Raw genomic sequence first — 23,963 nt, 5'->3', positions numbered from 1 at the left:
AAAATTAAGCGTCTAAAAAGGCTAGATTTTTCCATTAGCCTTAAATTGTCAAATGCTTTGATCTTACTATCTTTGTCAAGCAATTTTAGTCAATTTGTCATTTAATATAATATGAACGACACAGTTAAATTGCTATCAAAGTTTGCTAATATGTTGAGAATTACTAAGTATAAAATAGAAAGAGAAAGAAATACACCATTATGATTGTTCAATATAACAATGGTAAAAGCATAAGTTTAATAGATAGATATAAATATTATATTATGTTTAATAGGTTGATTTTTAATCAAAATATATACTCGTTTTAAAAACCTTAGTTACTATATATTTATATATTATTATGAATTAAAAATTAAAAAAAATTGTGACATTTAAACGAAAAAACAATGAATGTGGTGATGACACGTTACATTTTTCTACGTGACAAAATCTTCATATAATATAATAGATAAATTTTGATTGACGAAACTTTCAAGATAGTTATCACAAAAATAAACTAATTTAGTAATTTATCATGCATGACAAATTATAATTAAATGATAATATAAAATTAATTTATATCGCTGATATATACACTATTTTTTTTTTTTTTATATTAATTGACAATATTATATATATTTTAAGGTTTATAATATTTTTTATTTTCTTTAAAATGTTTTTGTTTAACTTGTGGTTTTGTAAAAAAAATTTCCCACCGTTAATTTTTTACTGTTTTGTCAGGATGTGTCATGCATATAATGAGAGTTAAATTCACTTAAAAGTTAAAAACAGTGTCCAATTAGGAACCGAAACAAATATATTACATGAACAAAGATATTTAAGTCTAAAAACAAAATAGAAAAATAAGACGTAATTTGCTTGGAACAACTCCTGTAATAAACGGAACAGTAGCGTACAAGCTATTTTGTTCTTTTGCTTGGACGTGATTTGCCCATGATTTATCTTACTTGAATAACATATTTGTACAATATTTTTATAAGATCTTTTTTTTTTTCTCTCTTTTTCATTGCATCACTCATTTTATTCTACATTTTTCTTTCTTCTTTTTAATTTCACGATCATATAAAATACAAATACTTTCTCCTAATCTACAGGGTATGACCAATTGATGACCATGGTTTTAAGAAAACTCGTACAAGCTACAATGCGTGCCCGTTAACTGTTCGTGTACACTTCTTCTATTGTATCCATTGTCTTAAGGCACAAACGTGTTTCCAATTGATTCCTCGCATATTCACATTAATAACTGCCAAAATATGATTTCACTTTCACTTCACCCGTATAAATATCTATGTACTGTTTACTTGTTCCGTATCACACAACCTTTGTGTCTTTCCTCTCTCTGCTTTTACAGAATTTGTCAATTTGCCAACCAGCAGGTTTGTTGTTAAACTACTTAGTGTGCTAACCGTTTTCTGTGTCACCTTTTTTATTTGATAATTTTGCTTTGGGGTTCTGAATGAGCGTTAGTAAACTTGTTCTGTTCAACGGAAATTTTTTAAATAAGATTGCGGTAGGTGGAAAAAAACACAAATTAGTACGATATTTTATCCTCCACAAGAAAAGTACAATTTTTTACATTAAATAAAACCGTCCTAGGCTGCGATTTCCACCGAACGTACTTTAAGATTTTTTGGAATTAGCTGCAATTATGGCTATCAGTGTCCGTATTAACCGACAATTTCTTGCAATGATATCAAAGACCCACAAACTTACAATTGCAACCATAAATTCTCTGAATTGTTCTTGTATTTTTTTTTTTTTTTTATCTCATATACTAATGGACTATAGATAAAACAATAGTAGTGTTTATAAGTACAAAATAATCTTCATATAATATATGATTAATTGTGAACATTTATTATTGTAATTTTATGTTTGAGATATCCAATTTTTTATAAACAAAAAATATGTTAGAGGTTTTACATCCGTCAGAGATAAAACTATGATAGTGTATATAAATAAGAAATGATTTTTATTTTACAAGTTAATTGTGTAGAATTGAATTAGACACAATCTATATTTTATGAAATTCTTTTGAAACTATGATAATACCTAAAATAATTTTGTTTCTTCAACAAAGTTTCTTTTATACACAGCTATGAAGTTTAACTCCATGTTTAAGGAAGCCAACTTTAACGCATTGGAACTTGTTCGGAGTTATCTTGTATTTTAGTATAATAAAGGGAAAAATATAATAAGATTTAGACATGTAGCTTGAAGCAGGATGATTATTGGTTAGCTTTGTTCTCTAATTGATATATATATTTTTTTAATATTTATTTATCGACTTGTAATTTTATGACTTAAAGTAATAATAGCCTCAAAATATTTCTCATTAACTTCTATTTCTGTAATGGAATGCTTGCTTGTCTTGGGTTGTGAAGAAGTTTCTGTGTCTTTCAAGTATATGCTAATAACAATGTTTTCTGGCATTTTTAATGACAGAGTGCAGGATACAATGAACACTATAACCTCCCACCACTGTAGTACTAATATGGTTCCTTCTTTAGGATGTTATGGCCATTATTCTCCCTCAAGAGTATTAGGTTTCAATGATGTTGGATACAAATCTCATAGATGTCACCAAAGTGCCAGGAAATGTAGACCAATCTTTTGCAGTTCAGTGAATGACAGTATGAATCCCAGTGACCCAGATGACATTGATAAGAACAAATCTCATAATGCTGAAAGTGGAGGAGTATGTTAACTTCTTAATTTCCTTCTCTGTAATTTATCAGTGAAAAATATTTTACCACGTATTTATTTCTTTACATTAATAACTTAAATAATGGTTGAAGCTTCTTTTCCAATTAGATTATATACTTGGTGTCTGTCTAACTAAAAATAGTAAAGAAGTTTGTTACTCTTCCAATACTGTTGATACAACTCTGAATCTACTCTTTTCTGAAATATGGTTCAGATAAATAGTGAGCTGCTTAGAGAGAATCTTGATAAAATAGTTGGTAAGGATGATTCCACATTTACTGGGTTTGAACTTGCTACTCTCATTAGGAACAAATATGGGAGGTCTTATGATGTTCAGTTGGTAAAGAAGGTATGTTTTTTAACTAGTGAGATTACATGCAAGATAAAGTTCCTTAGTTTTTGCATATAACAAACTTGACCTATAATCCCAAGCAATGTTCTCTCAAACTAACGCTGAGGAAATGAGGGGAATTGTTCACTGTTCAGCACTTTGTTGGATATTGTGCATTGCTGTTTCTTCTGAGACAGAATTGTTATTGACAGTGGTTTGTGTATGCGGTTAATCATTCATATGCTGACAGCTGAGCAATGTTATATTATCACCTCTTTCCTCCAGATTGCACTTGTTTATTAGGCATATGCATTAAAATACTGAAACTTGTGCTCTATTTCATACTTTGCAAAAGTTGATCAAGTTAACAGTACATATTATCATTTTCTCCACCTTTGTGCATTTATACTTGTAACTAATATGATTAAAGTTAAGAAGTAATTGATAATAAACAGATAGGAGTGTTTATTACCCTACATTTAGTTTAACAAAAAGTTTTTGTACTGTCCAATAAACATGTGTATGCCTACTATAATGATATTGAAATTATTCACTGGCACAATATCGTTTCTGTGGGAACAGAAAGAAAACAATATTTAAGGATGTCTCGTGAATTATGAAACTCTGTCTCATAAATTAAATATAATGACCATATTTTATTACATTGTTAATACATTGCTAATATCATTGGCCCAACATTTTTTAGTATCCATGTTCTAGATTGTTTCTGTATTATTCAATTCTTGACTAAGAATTGAAATTTGATATTAATATATGATGGTAGTTTCTTCTTTTCTTCAACATTTGGAGCTCTACATCAGCTCCTTCCAATGTGCTTGATTCTTTGTAATTGGATTTATTGTTAATTGATTAACACATTTCAGACCCAGATGTTTCTCTCTCCTATTTATTTTAATAGGTTGGTTTAATTTCCTCGTTTTGTTGTTTCATATTGACTAGGAATTCATGGGGAAAAATCTCTTTGCTCTGAATGTCATGTGGAAGTACATGGAACAGGTATTACAATTGTGTGCTACACTCTGGTTAATTTGTTTAGGGATACAATATTAAAGTATATTTTTTATTTTTGTGATGAAATATGCAACATGATGAGATAATTATCAGAAAGAAGATTATTCAACAGGGAAACCTGCTCAGAGGTTCTGTTAAAGGTTGTTTTGCTGTCATAGGTAGATTATATTGGTAGGCTCATCCAAATTGAATAGTTTTCAGAGAATTCATTCTATATGTGGTTTTCTTGTATTTAACCTTAATCATGACCTTAATTCATGGATTGGATGATTAAGTGCATATTTGGTTTACTTTGAGGAAATAATTGCTTATCTTTAACAGCTTATCAAGAGATCATTTTGAAAAAACGCAATTATTCCCAAAAATTTAATCATTTACAAATAACAACTAAAATAAATAACTCTGATCTTCCTCTGTTATAATTGAAAACGCTGCCTATTATGATAGTTCAAATAACTGAGTGGTTCCCTCAACGTACAACATCACTATAAGGTAGTTTTAAAGGCCTACAGTGTTTTCTTTTTTATTCATAAGAATAGCAAGAAGTTACTGTACAATAACTCTTACACACTACTCAACCAAAAGTAAGTTAAACCTCTGGTTATTAAATTGGTTACAAGTAAATTGGTTATTCAATGATATTAGAACCGGTTATGGAATTGTTTGCACAGGTAGAAATTATTCATGTAAAACTAGTGTGTCAATTGATTATTTTTGGTTTTAGAGATCCTTTCCATTGACTGAAGAAGAGTACATTTTGAGGCTTGACAATGTGGCAGACACATTAAAATGTTGGGGAGCTGTCTCACATATTCGGAATAGCTTAGCAAAGTCTAAAGAACGACCTCGTATAGGAAAGGTAATATCATGCTCTTCTACACTTCAATTTGAATTAGGATATAATTTTCAAAACTAAATTTATTATTTTCTTTTTCTGGATAATATTATCACAAAAAAACACTGTAGTGTATCCTCTGATTAGTTTATTTTCTGTTTTCTGGGTGTCAGGCCAATCTATATACTAAAAAGTAAACAAATAATCTAAAAAAAAGGAAGATAATAAATTGTCAGACAAGACAGAAGACATAAACTTGAAACACACCAAAATAAAGGCTGCTTAATGCCAAAAATGCTCTACGTGTCAAAGGTAGGGTTGGCAAAGACCTATAACCTGAACTCGAACACGATAAAACTGAATAGAAAAGATGATATTTGGATGAATTCAGGTGAATTCCGGTTTGAAGGTGATAGACAAACACTACATTAAGAAAATGCTAAGAAAGATAACACTTCAATTCATTATTTTAAAATTCCAATCAATCATCAAAACTGATCACACTATTAAGTGAAAGGTTGAATCTATGGTTATTAGTTAAATCATATGATTTACTCTTTAATAATTTTTCAAAAAAATTTATATCATATATATATATATATATATATATATATATATATATATATATATTTCATACTTATAAATTTTAATAATATCTATTCTATATTTTAAAAAATTCCAAAAAAATTATAATTAATATAGATTAAACTACATAAATTAATATAATTAAATATATAACTTTAAATTAAAAATATATTATATAAATTATTTAAGTCGATATAATTAATGATTATTAAGGTGTTAAGTTTTATCTAAAATTATGTTTTTATTTTTTTATGAAAAAGTATTTTGTTATAAAAAAATTAATCAAAAGCACTACACTTGACAAAAAAAAAATTATATATATATATATATATATATATATTCATCAATTAAACTTGTGTGAAATGGTGTAGTGGACACTGGTGCAACCCAAAAGCACCACGATTAGAGTTTGACTCATTCGTTACAATTTTGATGTGGTATTTTTGCAATATTTGGCTTTTAATCACAAATCATGAGATGCTAGTGGCATCAAAAATCACGAGACGCCAACAGCAGCATGGGACCCATCAACAAGACGCATCTGAAGGCAACAATAACAAGATGCTAGGCTGTAATATGTAAATCACATTAAATCACAACTAATCCATCAATCTAAATTGATCCAAATTAATTTAATAAATTTGAATTAAATTTTTTAATGTTCAAATCAAATTCAATTCAATCTGACCATAATTTGTTACTGTACAAGTCGAATTAATAACGAGTTTTGTGTTTTCAACTTTACCCAACCCAACTCGATCATATATTATAATAATAATATTTAAATGATCATTTGTTCAGAATAATACTCACTATCACTCATACTTAGTAATGAGTTTTGTATTTTAGGTTGGTAGCATTGTAATAATATAATATATTTATTTTAAATTTTATTTTGTATTGATAAATGTTAGTTTTTTTAGTTGATAATAATGTAACAAATTAATTTTATTTTAGAATTTAATTTGTATCATTATTTTCTTTATAGGTTGATAACATTATATCTACAATAATGTATCGAATGATTTACATCTATTTAGAAATATTTAAATTATACAAAAATAAATAAATTTAATTATATTGACCCGATTAACTAAACCCAACTCAATCAATCCATGATTGAGTTAGGTTGGACTGGATTAAAAAAAAAATTGCACAAACCCGCCAACCCAACTCGTTAAATTTTGATTGGGTCGAGTAACAGGTTCATTCAAACCCGACCCAACCCAACTCGCTCACACCCCTACAAGATGTGCCATATGGTTTTAACCAGTTTAATGACATCACCTCTGAGTCAGATGTAAAACCAATCAAAACATCAACTCGAATTGGTGTGCTTGCCCAAGTCTTGGTCAGACCAGTTCGACCGGCCAATCTTAGCCAGATTTTAAAACTATTATTGAATTACCATCATCGTACCTCCACACAAGGTGATACAAGAGTATATATGATAGTTAACCGGCCAAACATTATGGGCCAAGTATTATGGAAAATACAAAATATGTCCATAGTCCAACAACTCATTAACCCACTATCAAATTATAGAACCAATTGGGATGGATTATCTTATGTTCTGGCATGCTCACAAATAAAGGCCTCCAAATTAGCAAGCACCTTGTCCTCAAGGTCATGAAGCGACTTGTAGAGATTGATGGACACATCAGACATGCGGATCAGGGACACATCTAACTGTGAAAAGAGTGTTGTGTTTCTTGGAAGGAATCCAAGGGTGCCAACATGGAGCACATACGTTAAACAACATTAATAATTGTTGATAGAAGGACTTGCAATTTCGAGGAAAGTGTGTGAGAAAACAATGAAGAGTTAAGTGCATTCAAACCCTTTGAATTTGAAATGAACAATTGAGATAGGAGTGGAATAATGTGTCAATGTGAGAGAGACTCTAATGTAAAGGTTAAGTGACAATCAAGAGTCTCCAAAGGGTCAGTTGGAAGTTGAGAGGGAAATGGTAAGGCAAGAGACTTACAGGAGAAGAATAGTTCTCATTTAGGGTTTGGGGTGTTTTAGTTAATGGGAGTGGTTCAAGAGGAAGAGGGTGATAGTGACAACTGGGTTCAGTACCATGATAAGGATTAAGTTTGGAAACATGGGAAACAAGGTGGAGGAGGGTGGTGGTCAAAAGAGAAAGCTCATATGTAATAGTTTTGATTAGGGATGGCAAAACGGGCCAGCCCGCCCCGTTTTGGCTCGCCCCGCCAAAAACGGGCCGGCTCGCCAATGTAAAACGGGCTAGAGATGCTGGCCCGCCCCGCCTAAGGACGGGCTGGCGGGTTGGCGGGCCAACCCGCATACAAAAATAAAAATAAAAAAAATGGAAAAAATATATATATTTTATGTTCAAATAAATTTTTTTTTACAAATAAATAAATATAACCATATGAAATTAAAAATGCATACATATTGTACATAATATATGTTCAATAAAAAAATATTACAAACTTAGAACAAAATCAAATAGAAATTAGTCCATTTACACCAAAATCAAAACCAAATTATAAACTTACACAACTAAATTTTTTGATAGTTCACAAAACAAGTTTAAATACAATTAATTAACTTTAAATTTTTATTTTAAGAATATTAGAAGCTCTCTTAGAAGAAGATGTCTCTATTTTTTTTCTTGATCATTTTCATTCTCATCTTCTACATCAAAATAAAATAAACATAAAAATAATTAAATTTAAAAAATATATATGCGGGCCGGCGGGTTGTGGCGGGCTGCCCCGCTATTTGGCCCGGCGAGTTGGCGAGCTTGGTGGGGCGAGCTTGGCGGCTTGGCGGGTTGAAATAATGGGCCTGGCTCGCCAATTTTTGGCGGGCCAACGGGCCGACCCGCGAGCCACAGCCCACTTTGCCATACCTAGTTTTGATGTTACAACACACCTGCAAAGGCCCATAATAATGGTGAGAAAACTTTTGGGGGTAGTGGGGTGTAAAGAAACAAGACAATAAGGTTAAAGCTTCAACAAGATCTAATCACCAACAATAAAGGTACAATCTTGACAATGTTTCTCTACATAATTTGTCATCCTTTGTCTAGTACTGACGAGTATATGTTTAGCCACTAAAAAAATGTCCCTATGTTGCTTTGGGATATATTTGATTGGCTGAATTATAGAAGAGTCAAAAATAAAATACAAAATAGATGGAGGGTGGTTGTCATACAAAACCCAAAATGGTATGGTCCTTAAGCTTGAATGAAAACTAGTGTTATACCAGTATTTAGCTAAGCGTAAGTATCAAAACCAAGAGTTTGGGTTGTCACAAACGAAATAGCAATAGTATACCTCTAGGTACATGTTCAACATATCTGTATAATCGTCCATTTGTGGATGGTAAGTGGAATTGTAACAAAAAGTAGTGCCTAACCTAAAACACCTCGTTCCAAAAGGTGTTTAAGAACACGACGTCTTTGTCAAATATGATGAATCTTGGAACGTCATTTCTTCCATGTGAATTGATGCACTAATTGGGAGGCCAAGAGCTTTGAAGGTAAGGCCAAGAAATATATACTTGCTAAGACAGTCACACATGACCCAAACAGTCATATGGCCGAAGGAACTAGGCAAGTGATGAGTAATGAAGTCCATCATAATATCTTCCCACATTTTTTGTTTGGGATTTTGTGGTGGTTCTAATAACATTAATTTCTTTTTTTATGAGGTACTTCGTTTGTTGACATATAGAAGACTAGTAGATGAACAACTTCAAATCAACTACCATGGAGGGCCAATAGTACAAGGCATCAAGTTGATAAAAAATTGGTTTGAATCTTAAATGCCCTGTAAGAGGAGTTGAATGGAATTCCAATAAGGGCTGATTGTGAGAATCCTCAATGTCAATCATGAACAAGCGCTCTTAAAAGTAGACCAAGTTATTGTGAAAGGTAAAGTAATACTTGGCATCACTCTCTGTAAGCAAGTGATCCTTCAATGTTTTTCCTTGTGGGTCCAAAGTGTAAAGCAACTTCCATTGCAGAAATGGTGGTACTTGGGAAGAAATGGAAAAGAAAAAAAAAGTAAAGAAGAATCATCAAGTTGTGATAGGGGGCACTAACTGCGACATTGTGGCATTTGGGACGATACATGATATCAAAAAGTTGAAGATTGAAAGCTTCGTAACGCATTTTTATATTTAGGAGTGTGGATGGCCTAGGAAAGTAAATATTGCAAACTCTTATGATCTATTATAATTTGAAATTTCTGCCCCACCAAGTATTGTCTCCATCTTTTTTTACCACCTTTGTTAATGCAAACATCTTCTTAACATAAACTAATTGATATTTCATTTAGTTTAGGAGCTTCTTACTAAAGAAAGCTAGTGGGTGGCCATTCTGAGAAGAAGTACATCGACAGCCATGACAAATGTGTCACTTTCCAACACGAATGGGATTTTAAAATTCGGTAAGCCAAGAATACGGGTGGAAGTGATTCTTTCTATTAATGTTGCAAAGCCCAATTATGCCTTATAATTCCATTTAAATTTGGTAGCCTTAAGAAGATTAGTGAGGGGAGTGACAATGGTAACATAATGATGTACAAACTGTTAGAAAAGAATGGCACAATCCAAGAGAGGGGGGGGGGGGGTGAATTGGATTTTATGACCCTTTAAATTTTTTTAGAGTATTTAGGATCTTTATTTCACTTAAACTTTTCTAAGACTGAATTTTCAATGAAGTTTCTTCAAAGACTTGTTTATAGAAGTATGAATGCTATATGCTTTCTTGATTACAAAATAATGAGGTTCAAATGTAATGCTTTAATTCAGATTAAACCGTCAATATTCACACACACATGTTAATCAAGAATTATATATCTTCTTTAATGTTCAACCAAGATATTACTCAAAGTAAAAGATAAAGGTAGAAGAAGATTGCACAAGTCTTTTATACTGGTTCAGCCACTCCACATGTGACCTACATCCAGTCCTTAATCAGCACCTGATCAAGATTTGTTCCACTATCTCAATGAAGAAGGTTTACAAGCACACCACACATGCATATACTTCAACACTAAAGATAACCACTTTCTTGACCCCAAGAAAGCACCCCTTGTAGAAACCCACTACAAGAAACCTTACCACTTGAGAAACCCTTCTCAAGATTTTAAAAATATTCACACAGAACAAAGGAACGAATTCACCTGGAATTCAGAAGAAAATCTTAATCTTCCCCTTTCAAGAATGTGATGATGATGATGATCTTCTTTCAAAGTTTTTCACAAACGTTTTTCTTCTTGGATTCACAAAGAAAACTCTCCAAGATTGTCACAAAGACTCCACAAAAACGCTTTTCTAATTTTGAATATTAGTTCTAACTCTTGTCTTAAGTTTCTAAAAGTTTAAACTATTTATAAAAGTTTTAGACCCAGATAATCGATTATTTTAAAGAATAATCGATTATTTTGTTCTTCAGGTTTTCTGGAAACCAACCAAGAACAATATAATCGATTATTTTGCTGGATAATCGATTATTCCAGGGAGTTATTTCTAGGATAATCGATTATTTGGCAAATAATCGATTATTGCAGCATGGCATCCCATTTTGCCTATTGCTGGAATAATCGATTATATTTAACGATAATTGATTATTTTGAGTTAGTTCTCAAAACTTCATTTTAAGTCTCAAAATAACTTTCTAATCTTCTTAACTCATCATCATACACTCTCTACTTAGTTTAGATAAAGATTTTGCTTATGCACAAAGCACACACAACATATAAACTCATCCAAAACAATTTATATACTAATCCCTATTACATAGCATTTTCTTTGACTTTGTTTTTGTGCTTCTAAGTTGTTGTTGTTTGTTGTTGCCCTTGACACACATTTTGTGATCATCAAAACTCCTTTAAGCTTCAAGCTCCTCCAAGCTCAACAATCTCCCCCTTTTTGATGATGACAACCAATCTAGGCTCCAACCATTTTTGCTTCTAATTTCAACATACCAAACCTGCAAAAACATACACACACAAGCACAATACCTGAAAAAACAACAACCATACAATACACACAACAACCTTTCTCCCCCTTTGGCATTATCAAAAACAAACCAAGCTATGTTTTACAATATAAGCCATATGTCTTAGAATCATACCAAACCAAGTATAACATAGGCATTATGTTCAATCTCAGTGAACAACACCATCTCAGCCAGAATTATTTAATCAACCAAGATACAAATAACGACTCATAATGCTTCAACCCAAAACAGAGTATTATGTTCAACAATCAACCATGACTCAATTTGCACACAAGATATATAATTTTTTTTTAAAACAGAACAGCAACAAAATATGCTCAAAAACAGAGCATCAATGCACCAACCATCCAAATCACAATTTGAAATCACAATCAAACCATCATATCAAAATAAACTTCAAATTCACCAGAAATTAAATGTTCAACAATTTAAAGCAAGTAAATTGTTCCAGAATTAAACTATTACAACCACATTGAACTTAAAATCCAAAAACAGAATTGTAAAAACCTAATTAAACTACGCTTCTGGCTCTCTGCCAGGTTCAGCCTCCACTTGTGGTGGTTGATCCTCATCATGTGACGGAACACCGTCCTCATCGGTTGTCGGTTCAGGAGTTGGGGGTACATCTCCTTTAAACACCCATTTATCTTCCTGTTTAAGCATCCCCATATGATGCAAGGAAGATTTTTCTATCTTGTTCGAAGCATGTAAAACAATTTTTCTTTCCCCTATCAAGTCCACACCTGCATTTTCAAAAATCTTTGACAATAACAAAGCATATGGAATTGGTCCATCTTCCTTCCGCCTTGCCTTCCACATACAATCATTAACGACTGATACCCAATCAATCTTAATTTTCTTTTTAATCACATGCATAAGCAAAATGTCATCTCTTGACATTTGGGCATGATTATGTAAACGAGGTTTCAACATCCAAGCAATGATAAAAGAAATTAAGCGAGAATTCTTTTTCATACCTCCCGCCAGAAACTTTTCATAGTTAGTATTTACCGGGTTCCTTTGGCAGTCCCGGAAGGTAGTCAATTCTTCAAAATCCCCAAAATTGAAGGGTTGGGGTTTCTCTCGTCCAGAACCACTCAGCCCCGCAACAGCCTTCAATGTTGGCCCATCCAACTTGATCATCTTTCCTTTCACCACCGATTGCATGATGCCCTCATTGCTTGTGGCAAAATAGAGAAATAACTTGATCAACTCAGGATAATAAGGACCCTCCATTTCCAAAAACTTTCCCAGTTCTTGGTGCTCTAGAAGGGTTGGAAAACTGAAACCCTCATTCTTAAACCATTCAATCTTAAGAGTCTTCGGAGGAATGATTCTCCGCCCAGCGTACCACTCAAAGTAGTATTCTTGAGTCTTCTCATCCGGAAACCACTTTGAAATCCGTTGCCTAGAGGGTAGAGGGCGTTTGCTCCCCCTCACTTCAAGCTTTTTAGGTCTCTTTGATGAAGATGCCATGAGTGGGTATTGAAGAAGAAGAAGAGAATGAGAGAGTTGAGAGAGTTAGGGTTTGTGGGTTTGTGAGAAAATGAGAGAAAATGAGAGAAAAAGAGGTTTTAAGAAGTTTTGCCCTAACAACTTCTGAGTGGGAGAGTTATAAGAGGTTTTAAGGGTTTGGCGCGTATTTAACCGTTCAAATGCTTCAGAAATCTTAAACGTCGCCCAGATAATCGATTATTTATGCAAATAATCGATTATTTGCATCAGCAAAATCCCTTTGAAAACATAATCTGATATGGATAATCGATTATTTTCAAGATAATCGATTATTACAGAGAGTAGTTTCTCCTAACTTCGCCCAAATAATCGATTATTTCCCAAGATAATCGATTATTCCAGTGGCCTTTCAGATTCCTCTTCTCAGATAATCGATTATTTTCCTAGATAATCGATTATAACAGTGACTCTTTAGACTCTTCTTACCAGATAATCGATTATTCCCCAAATAATCGATTATTCCAGTGGCTCTTTGAATTCTTCATCTCCCAGATAATCGATTATTACCCAAATAATCGATTATTATCATGGGTTTACTTAAAATAATCGATTATATTTTAAGATAATCGATTATTCCAGTGAAGTTTTGCTTCTCAGAAATTTTAGCTTTTCATATTCCACCAAGTCTAATTTGCCACTTGAATACTCTCTTCTTTACACCACTAACTTGTCACTCTCAAAGCATAATCAATTCAAACATGATTCATTGATTATTCCTAATTCAATTCTCAATTGGTTGAATCTTTCCCTTGGTAGAGGTTTTGTAAAAATATCAGCTAATTGTTTGCTAGTCTCTACAAACTCTACAACACAATCATTCCTTTGAACATGATCTCTCAAAAAGTGGTGTCTTATCTCAATATGTTTTTTCCTAGAGTGCAAAATTGGATTTTTGGTCAAATTTATTGCACTTGTGTTGTCACACCTCAAAGGTATTTTATTTAGCTCAACTCCATAATCTCTTGATTGTTGTTTCATCCAAAGAATTTGAGCACAACAACTTCCAGCAGCTATATATTCAGCCTCACCTGTACTTAGAGAAACACAAGCTTGCTTTTTACTATGCCATGAGACAAGTGCACTACCTAGTAGGTGACAAGTACCACTTGTGCTCTTTCTATCTAGTCTACACCTAGCATAGTCTGAATCTGAGTAGCCTATCAGACTTAGTGAGACTCCCTTTGGATACCACAAACCTACATTGGTTGTACCTTTCAAGTATTTGAGAATTCTCTTTACACTCTTCATGTGAGATTCTTTAGGATTAGCCTGAAACCTTGCACAAAGGCACACAACAAACATTATATCAGGCCTATTAGCTGTCAAGTACAAGAGCGATCCAATGATACCTCTATACTTTGAACTATCAACAACTATTCCTTTCTCATCTAAGTCAAGATTGTAATTGTTTGATATTGGTGTGGCAGCCTCCTTACACCCTTCCATACCAAACTTTTTCATAAGTTCATTGCAATACTTGCTTTGACTTATGAATATTCCATCATTCATTTGTTTGACTTGCAACCCCAAAAAGAATGTAAGCTCTCCCGTCATTGACATTTCAAATTCTCCTTGCATGGTTTTAGCAAATTCTTTACATAGAGAGGTATTTGTAGATCCAAATACAATATCATCCACATAGATTTGTACATACATTGTATCATTTTTAAACTTCTTGACAAACAATGTATTATCCACCTTCCCTCTTTCATAGTCATTCTCAATCAAAAATTTGCTCAACCTGTCATACCATGATCTTGGAGGTTGCTTCAAGCCATAGAGTGCCTTTTTGAGCTTGTACACATGATTAGGATTCTTAAAATCCACAAAGCCTGGTGGTTGTTCAACATACACTTCCTCTTGTATCAACCCATTAAGGAAAGCACTTTTCACATCCATTTGATAAAGTTTGAAGTTCATTATAGAGGAATAAGCAAGAAGTAATCTAATGGCCTCTATCCTTGCTACAGGGGCGAAAGTCTCATCATAGTCAATTCCCTCTTCTTGATTATACCCCTTAGCCACTAGTCTTGCCTTATTTCTTAAAATTATCCCAGATTCATCAAGCTTATTTCTAAAAACTCACTTGGTTCCTATAATTGGGTAATCTTTTGGTAATGGCACTAAATCCCATACTTCATTTCTTTCAAACTGATTTAATTCCTCTTGCATGGCCATTAACCAATGTTCATCTTTTAGTGCTTCATCAATGCTCTTAGGTTCAACTTGTGACACAAATGCCATAGTGTTGCAAATATTTTTAATGGCACTCCTAGTTGAAACTCCCTTACCAATATTTCCAATTATGTTATCCATTTATAAGTCTTTAGAAGTTTTCCATTCCTTGGGCAATTGTTCACTTGTTTCCTTTGTTTTCTCATGTGATTCACTCTCCTTAGGCTCTTCATTTTGTTCATTCTCCAGTAGAGGTTGATCAAGAAACTCAGTTAAATCTTCAATTTCAGTTTGCCTTGTCTCTAGTTTATTGGTCTCATCAAATACCACATGGACAGATTCTTCAACAACTAGAGTTCTCTTATTATAAATTCTATAAGCTTTGCTATTTGTTGAGTATCCTAGAAAGATTGCTTCATCAGCCTTTGCATCAAATTTTCCAAGTTGCTCTTTCTCATTGTCACTAGTGCAAATAGAGGCTTTTACGTCACCTAAATGACGTCGGAAAATGGCACCACCGACGTTATAAAAACGCGGTGGCATGCACCGTAATTTTAGTAGATTATTTACGTCGGTCTTAATTGGGTCCGACGTAAATAAGCTGTTTAATGGTGCCCGCGCTCAACGTAAGTTTCAAAATCCCCATTAGCTAAATTTCAAAATTTCATCTCGCGCCTCCTTCTTCTAGTTTTCCTTCTCCCACGCTTCCTCCTTCTTCTTCTTTTTTTCTTCCTTCTCCCGCGCCTCCTACTTCTTCTATGAGGTACCATCTTCAAGTTTGTGTTTTTCTGTTTCTGGGCTTTTCTATGAGGTTCTATGACGTAAATGATGTTTTTTTCATCTGTTTGTTTCGAGTTTTTAAAGCTGGAGAAGGAGAAGGAAGTGACCAAGTCTACCTGAGAACGCGCTCCTGGGTCTCTCAAGCAAAACAGCCCGTACTCCATGGAGAACGGGCCGTTCTTCAAGCAGAACGGGCCGTTCTCCAAGCAGAACGGGCCGTTCTGCTGCACTTTTTTTCTTTTTTTTTTTTAAATTTTTTATGACTTTTTACGTCGGACCTTCGCATGTCCGACGTAAATTTGCGTCGGTTTTCGCGCCCCGACGTAAATTTACGTCTCCCGCTTCTACGTCGGACATTTTTCTGACGTAAAAACCCCTAAACTAACCGACGTAAAATGTGTATTATGTACTAGTGTGTTCAGCACATAGCACTTACACCCAAATACTCTAAAATATGAAATATTAGGCTTCCTTCCATTGTAAATTTCATAGGGTGTTTTCTTTAATATAGGCTGGATCAGAACTTTGTTTAACACATGCAAGCTGTGTTAATAGCATCAGCCAAAAAATATTTTGGCAATTTTGTTTCATTCAACATTGTCCTAGCATGTTCTTCTAAGGACCTATTTTCCCTCTCAACAACCCTATTTTGTTGAGGTGTCCTAGGTGCTGAGAAATTATGGTTTATACCATGTTCCTCACATAATTTTTGAAACATTAAGTTTTGAAACTCACCTCCATGGTTACTTCTTATAGAGGTAATGTTTGAACACTTCTCATTTTGAACAAGCTTGGTAAATTTTCTAAAGGCATTAAAAGCATCATTTTTGTTTGCAAGAAACATAACCCATGTGTATCTTGAGTAGTCACCAACAATTACTAAACCATAGAAGTTTCCACCTAAGCTCATGGTTCTTGAAGGAACAAACAAATCCATGTGAATTAATTGTAAAGGTCTAGTTGTGGAAATTTGATTTTTTCTTTTAAAGCTAGCATTCACTTGCTTGCCCTTTTGACAAGCATCACATAGTTTGTCCTTACTAAACTTGAGTTTAGGTAAACCAACCACTAATTCTTTCCTACTCAATTTATTCAAATGATCCATATGAATATGTGCAACTCTCCTATGCCAAAGCCATATGTTTTCTTCTTGAGTTATTAAGCACTTAGTATTTGAAATTGCTATTGAGTGTTCTAAGTCAAGCATGTATATATTTTCAATCCTTTTTCCTATGAATATGATTTCTTTAGTCTTTTTATCACATATCAAGCAACATGTATTATCAAATTCAATTTTAAAGCCTTTGTCACTTAGTTGACATATACTCAGCAAATTGTGTTTTAATCCATCAACAAGCAAGACATTTTCAATCAATGTTTGAGAGGAGGAATTACCAACATTGCCATGACCAAGTATTCTCCCTTTGTTGTTGTCACCATAGGTAACATACCCTTCATTCTTCAATTTCAAACTTGAGAATTTTGAAGGATCCCCAGTCATATGCCTTGAGCAGCTACTATCAAGATACCAAAGTAAATTCTTGGCCCTCAAGCATTCCTACAACAAAGATTCAGAGAAAAAATTTAGGTACCCATGTGAAGGGTCCTTGTAGGTTAGTTCTCAGCCTTTGGCTCTTCTCAACCCAAACCATCTCTCCATTTGGAACTCCATATTTCCTATAATAGCAGTTCCTTATTGTATGACCTCCTTTACAGCAATAAAAACAAGTTGTTTGTCTAGAGAAATTGCTTTTAAATTTTCTAAAATTTTGGTTTTTCTTAAAATCTTCTTTCTTTGACTTAAATGGCATGCTCATGCTTTGATTAAAACCAAGTCCACTCCTATCAAAAGTGTTTTTTTGTTTTCCCAAAAGAATATTTAAATTTGCATTTCCATTAGTGAACTTTGCAAGAGTAGATTTTAAATCAGCATTTTCTTTTTCAAAAGTCTTGCAATTTTCACAAACATCTTTTGAGGATGTGGAGTTTTCACAATGAGCTTCACTAAAGTTAAACATAGTTTGAAGATTTTCATGCTCATGTTTCAAATCCTCAAGCTCTTGTTCAACTTTAATTAGAGCATTTTCATACCATTTCAGCTTGTTTTTCAGCTTTGAATTCAAGGCATCTAATTTCACAGCCTCTTCATGAATTTGTATAAAAGCTTCTTGGAGTTGATCATAGTCCGGATTAGATTCAAGGTCAGAATCACTTACGATTGTGTCTTGGTCAGCTCCAGCCATCAAACACAAGTTGTTCTTCTCACATTCAGATTCATCACTTGTTGTGCTTGAGTCATTATCTTCCCAAGCAATGTAGGCTCTCTTCCCTTTTCCATTTCTCTTGCTTTTCTTCTCCTCTTGTTGCTTCTTCAAGAGGTTTGTACACTCAGGTTTCATGTGTCCCGATTTTCCACATTCAAAGCAATTGAAGGGGGATGTACTTGCTTCCTCTTTCTTGTTTATTTTTCTGTTGAATTTGTAGGGGGAATTTTTCTTTCTCCTTATGAATTTTATGAACTTCTTTACCAACAGATTGAAGTTCTCAGTTTCGGAATCATCGGAGCTTGATTCTTGACATACCTCTTTTCCTTTGGCAGATTTCAAGGCTTTCAATGACACTCCTTTCCCCTTCTTGTCCTGCTGCTCATTTTCTTCAAATATGTGCAGATTTTGCTCATGCTCTCTTAGCTTCCCAAAGAGAGTAGCAAGTGTTAAGGAGGTCAAATCCTTTGATTCTTCAATGGTTGTCACCTTTGCTTGCCATGATCTGTCCAAGCATTGCAGCACTTTCAAATTCAGCTCTTCTTTCTCAAATTTCCTGCCAAGGTCAACAAGGTGATTTATCAAGTGTGTAAATCTCTTTTGAAAATTAGAAATAGATTCACCATTTTGCATTCTAAACAGCTCATATTCTCTAATGAGAGTATGCTTCCTTGATCTCTTTACATCACTTGTTCCTTCATGAGTGACTTGCAAAGTATCCCACATTTCTTTAGCAGATATGCATTGTGAAATTCTAAAAAACTCATCAATTGACAATGCAGATGTTATGATGTTTTTGGCTCTCTTGTCATGTTGGGCTCTTTTCTTTTCCTCATCACTCCACTCACTCCAATGTTTTTCTTTAAGCTCATCACCATCTTTTTTCATAGGTATATAGGGTCCATTTTCTATTACATCCCATACAGAAATATCAATAGCTTCAATGAAAATTCTCATCCTAATTTTCCAGTAGACATAATTTTCACCATTGAAAACATGAGGTCTATGAATAGACACACCCTCACCATAGGGTAGGTTGTTGTTGGTCATTTTTGAAATCTTGAATAACTCTCAAGAACCTTGCTCTAGATACCAATTGTTAGAAAAGAATGGCACAATCCAAGAGGGGGGGTGAATTGGATTCTATAACCCTTTAAAAAATTTCAGAGTATTTAGGATCTTTATTTCATTTAAACTTTTCTAAGACTGAATTTTCAATGAAGTTTCTTCAAAGGCTTGTTTATAGAAGTATGAATGCTATATGCTTTCTTGATTACAAAATAATGAGGTTCAAATGTAATGCTTTAATTCAGATTAAACCATCAATATTCACACACACATGTTAATCAAGAATTATCTTCTTTAATGTTCAACCAAGATATTACTCAAAGTAAAAGATAAAGGTAGAGGAAGATTGCACAAGTCTTTTATACTGGTTCAGCCACTCCACATGTGACCTACATCCAGTCCTTAATCAGCACCTGATCAAGATTTGTTCCACTATCTCAATGAAGAAGGTTTACAAGCACACCACACATGCATATACTTCAACACTAAAGATAACCACTTTCTTGACCCCAAGAAAGCACCCCTTGTAGAAACCCACTACAAGAAACCTTACCACTTGAGAAACCCTTCTCAAGATTTTACAAATATTCACACAGAACAAAGGAACGAATTCACCTGGAATTCAGAAGCAAATCTTAATCTTCCCCTTTCAAGAATGTGATGATGATGATGATCCTCTTTCAAATTTTTCACAAACGTTTTTCTTCTTGGATTCATAAAGAAAACTCTCCAAGATTGTCACAAAGACTCCACAAAAACGCTTTTCTAATTTTGAATATCAGTTCTAACTCTTGTCTTAAGTTTCTAAAAGTTTAAACTATTTATAAAAGTTTCAGACCCAGATAATCGATTATTTTAAAGAATAATCGATTATTTTGTTCTTCAGGTTTTCTGGAAACCAACCAAGAACAATATAATCGATTATTTTGCTGGATAATCGATTATTCCAGAGAGTTATTTCTGGGATAATCGATTATTTGGCAAATAATCGATTATTGCAGCAAGGCATCCCATTTTGCCTATTGCTGGAATAATCGATTATATTTAACGATAATCGATTATTTTGAGTTAGTTCTCAAAACTTCGTTTTAAGTCTCAAAATAACTTTCTAATCTTCTTAACTCATCATCATACATTTTCTACTTAGTTTAGATAAAGATTTTGCTTATGCACAAAGCACACACAACATATAAACTCATCCAAAACAATTTATATACTAATCCCTATTACATAGCATTTTCTTTGACTTTGTTTTTGTGCTTTTAAGTTGTTGTTGTTTGTTGTTGCCCTTGACACACATTTTGTGATCATCAAAACTCCTTTAAGCTTCAAGCTCCTCCAAGCTCAACACAAATGCTTGTAAAAACTTGTGAGGCCAAGAACCCTAGTAAGGTTGTGAGTGAGTGCAAAATGGGTCATTCCAAAATGACCTAAAGCTTCTATAGGCCAAGAGTAACATCTTGACTTGTGATAATGTGGCCCAAATATGCCATCAAAGCAACACCAAACACATACTTTGAACACTTAACATAAAATGGTTAGATAAGAGTAATTGTAAAATTAAATGTAAATGATCCAAGTGAGGAATGAATGTTTGGTTATCGACCAAGATGTCATCCAAACACACCAACACAAATTTTCGCAAAGACAATCATAGTAAATTATTTATTGCCAATTGGAAAATGGGCGAGGTATTTGATTGGCCAAATAACATGACCAAAAACTCATAATGGCCATCAAATGTCTTGAAAGCAATTTTATGAGTATTTAAAGATACAACACAAATTTGATGGTAACTTGAGTATAAACTAATCTTAGAAAATACTCGAGTATCCCCAAACTCATCAAATAATTCGTCTATTGTAGGAATAAGAAATCTATCTTGTACTGTCACCACATTTAAGTGCGCTGTAATTAACACAAAAGCACCACAATTCTTCCTTTTTTTAACAAGTATGATCAGGGAGGAAAACAGACTTGTGTTAAGCTAAATGATACCCTCTTTTAGCATATCTACTATCATGGAAGTCAAGGTTGTTTTTTGGGTATAGGGATAACGATAAAGTTTGACATTAATTGAGGATTTGTTAAGGTAAAGAGGTATATGGGGATCGTGAGGGTGGAAAGCCTTGTGGTTTGTAAGAATATAACATCAAAATCAAAAAGTAATTGGTTAAGGGTTGGGTCTAAGGTAAGTGGAGTGTGGATGTTGTCTTGGGTGGGTGTAAATGGTAAGAGGCAATAGAATCTTGGTGTATATAATAACAGATTTGGTGGAAAGCAACAAGGATAAGGAGAGGACCACTAGTAATTGTAACAGAAGAGCCTTAGTGAGTGAAAGTAAAAGAGGTCACAACAAAGTCATCTTGTACAGTTCCCAAAGTGCGCAACCAAACAATCCCTATTAAAGAACGTATATACCCTCAATAGGTAACAAATATAAAGGCACTGTAAAAGTATGTTCCTGGAATGAGAGAGGAACATCAGAGCAATGATCATTACAAGTAATATAAGTACCATCTCCTACTATCACTTGAAAAAGCTTAGTTGAAGTGAGTGGGAGATTCAAATGTTGGACAATTCTAGGTTAAACAATGTTATGAGAGCTACCTTAACCAATCAATATGAGAACCTTTAGACCATGAATGAACCCCTTAAATCATAATGCTTGTGGTGAGGGTTGACCCATAAGAGCTGAGTAAACAATTATAAAAATGTAGTGTTGGGTCACCTATTAAAGATGCTTTCACAAATAGTTATTAGTGTTTAATATATAAAAATAAATATATTTAATACTGATTTATCAAGAAAATGTTTAGTAACTTCACACTCAAATTACGATGGAAAAACTTTTCTACCTCATGGTCACGGGATGTTCAAAAAGTTATATTATCGCCTATAATAAATTAGAATTCCAAAGAATTTATTTCTTTTTTGAAAAATATATATGTATTCTCTTCTATTAATATGAGAAATTCCTATGCTACATTTGTATGAATATTAAAATATTACTTCTACCAAACGTAGGAATCAATTCGTAAAATGTTTTTATTAGAAATTCCTATAGAAGTGGATTTATCAAATGTACTCTTATTAACAAATTCATTCTAATTTTGGAGGAAATTTAAGAAGAAAAAAGGAACTTGTTAAATGTTAATGGAGATCAAGTATAGTTGGGTTTTTGATTTTTGATGAATTTGAGATATATAAAAGAGAATTTGTGGGCATTGGAAGTGAGATTTTTATTTTTTATGCTGAGTTGCATAAACTTTTGGTGCAGGCAGTAAGCATTTTTATAGACATAGACGAGTCCGGTGCTCGTTCAAACGAGTGGATTTACAAATAATTACAATATTAATGATTAGGAATTCTTCTTCAACCAGTAACTTCATTTCAGATTGTCACCAAGCAGTGCATATAACCAGCAGAAGCAAACTTCATTGATTGGAAGGAATTTATATCATCAAGATTTTTAACAAATCTGTATACTCCAAGGCAAACATATATTTATTTTTATTTTTTCTACGGATTTGTTACTGTTTTTGAATATGAATACTTCAAATTGACATTAATTATATAATTAATATATATATATATATATATATATATATATATATATATATATATTATTGGTCCCGTCCTTAGTTCCTACACTTTTTTTCTTCTACCTTTAAAGTTTACTGTATATGATATAAATATATATAAGAAATGCATTCGATTAAATTAAATTAAACTATGGTACAATATTTTTCTTCACAATTTGATAAATCTCAAACTTGTCAAAGCTCTACCTTTACTCGTTTTTATTTATTTATTTATTGATTTATTTTTATTATTTTCCGAATTGAAATGGGTTTTTTTTTTTTTTTTTATCAATACCAATATTATAATGCCAATATAAAATAAGGCTTAAATTTAACCAATATTTTCATCTAACTGTAAGATTATTTTTTGTTTAACATTTATTTTAAGGAAAAAAATGACATTTATTATAAGAATATATGTGTGTGTGAGAGATGTTATATTTTTTTTAATATGATATTACATATATAGTTATGGGTATCACTTAGATAGTCACTTAAGATAAATATAAATAATTAATAATAATAACATAATGATAGGGATTAGAAATAATATTTTCAAATTTTAGAAGAATCAAAAATAATTTTTTTATATGAATCAAAATTAAAATTTATTTATTTCATAAGAAAAAATATATTAAACATATAATAATAAATTATAATGATTATCAAATTATATATGTTATAACAATTGATTTCTGTAATTAAATACACTAAGGTATTTTTGAGATTTAAAAAAGAGTAAATAAATCTTGTGAAATTTAAAGCAAGAAAAGAATGAATATGATATTATAAGGTTAAAATATATTAATTCTCATAATTTTATTTAATTTATCTTTTAATTTTTATAATGTAAAATAGACTTTTTTAGTCTCTATTTTATTTTTTTTAATTCTTTTAGTCCTTTGCATTTTAGATTCTATATTTATCTTTTAAAAAAAAATTGAATTTTAAATTTTTTTTATTCTTTACTTTTAAATTCTTTGCAATGTCATCTTTGTTTGTGTTCACGTAGCATATGTCTTCAATTTTGTGTTTTTTATGTTGATTTTTTTTTTTGTTGAAATTATTCTAAATTTGATCTTTC

At 32.5% G+C, this 23,963-nt stretch overlaps 1 protein-coding gene and 1 long non-coding RNA gene across 3 annotated transcripts; both read left to right on the top strand.

Moving 5' to 3' along the window:
- The first annotated feature begins 1,302 nt into the window (after positions 1 to 1,302).
- On the top strand, positions 1,303 to 22,863 carry LOC109800093 (uncharacterized). Its single transcript, XM_083066309.1, has 6 exons — positions 1,303 to 1,379; positions 2,449 to 2,701; positions 2,924 to 3,058; positions 4,001 to 4,057; positions 4,797 to 4,931; positions 22,576 to 22,863. Exons 2-6 carry the CDS (start codon positions 2,462 to 2,464, stop codon positions 22,639 to 22,641), a joined length of 633 nt encoding a protein of 210 aa, XP_082922435.1. The 5' UTR covers positions 1,303 to 1,379; positions 2,449 to 2,461; the 3' UTR covers positions 22,642 to 22,863.
- LOC145953011 (uncharacterized) lies at positions 5,717 to 10,344 on the top strand. Of its 2 annotated transcripts, none has more exons than XR_014430536.1 (3): positions 5,717 to 9,399; positions 9,492 to 9,727; positions 9,811 to 10,344. It is a non-coding gene; the product is annotated as an uncharacterized LOC145953011 (long non-coding RNA). The 2 variants fall into 2 exon arrangements; XR_014430535.1 differs by having other exon boundaries at positions 9,806 to 10,343.
- Positions 22,864 to 23,963: the final 1,100 nt, after the last annotated feature.

The sequence above is a fragment of the Cajanus cajan genome, chromosome 11 (genome assembly GCF_000230855.2).
Source record: "Cajanus cajan strain Asha chromosome 11, NIPB_CcT2T_4, whole genome shotgun sequence".
In the NCBI taxonomy this organism is placed as follows: Eukaryota; Viridiplantae; Streptophyta; class Magnoliopsida; order Fabales; family Fabaceae; genus Cajanus; species Cajanus cajan.
Note: the sequence above shows the minus strand (reverse complement) of the source record. Positions and strands in the feature narration are given on the sequence as shown.

Bases quoted from the DNA above. Each gene is read 5' to 3' on its own strand.
- LOC109800093 (XM_083066309.1), top strand. From the start codon at position 2,462: ATGAACACTATAACCTCCCACCACTGTAGTACTAATATGGTTCCTTCT. The intron at 3,059-4,000 runs GTATGTTTTTTA...CATATTGACTAG, and splicing joins ATGTTCAGTTGGTAAAGAAG to GAATTCATGGGGAAAAATCT. The intron at 4,932-22,575 runs GTAATATCATGC...CTTTTGGTGCAG, and splicing joins AACGACCTCGTATAGGAAAG to GCAGTAAGCATTTTTATAGA.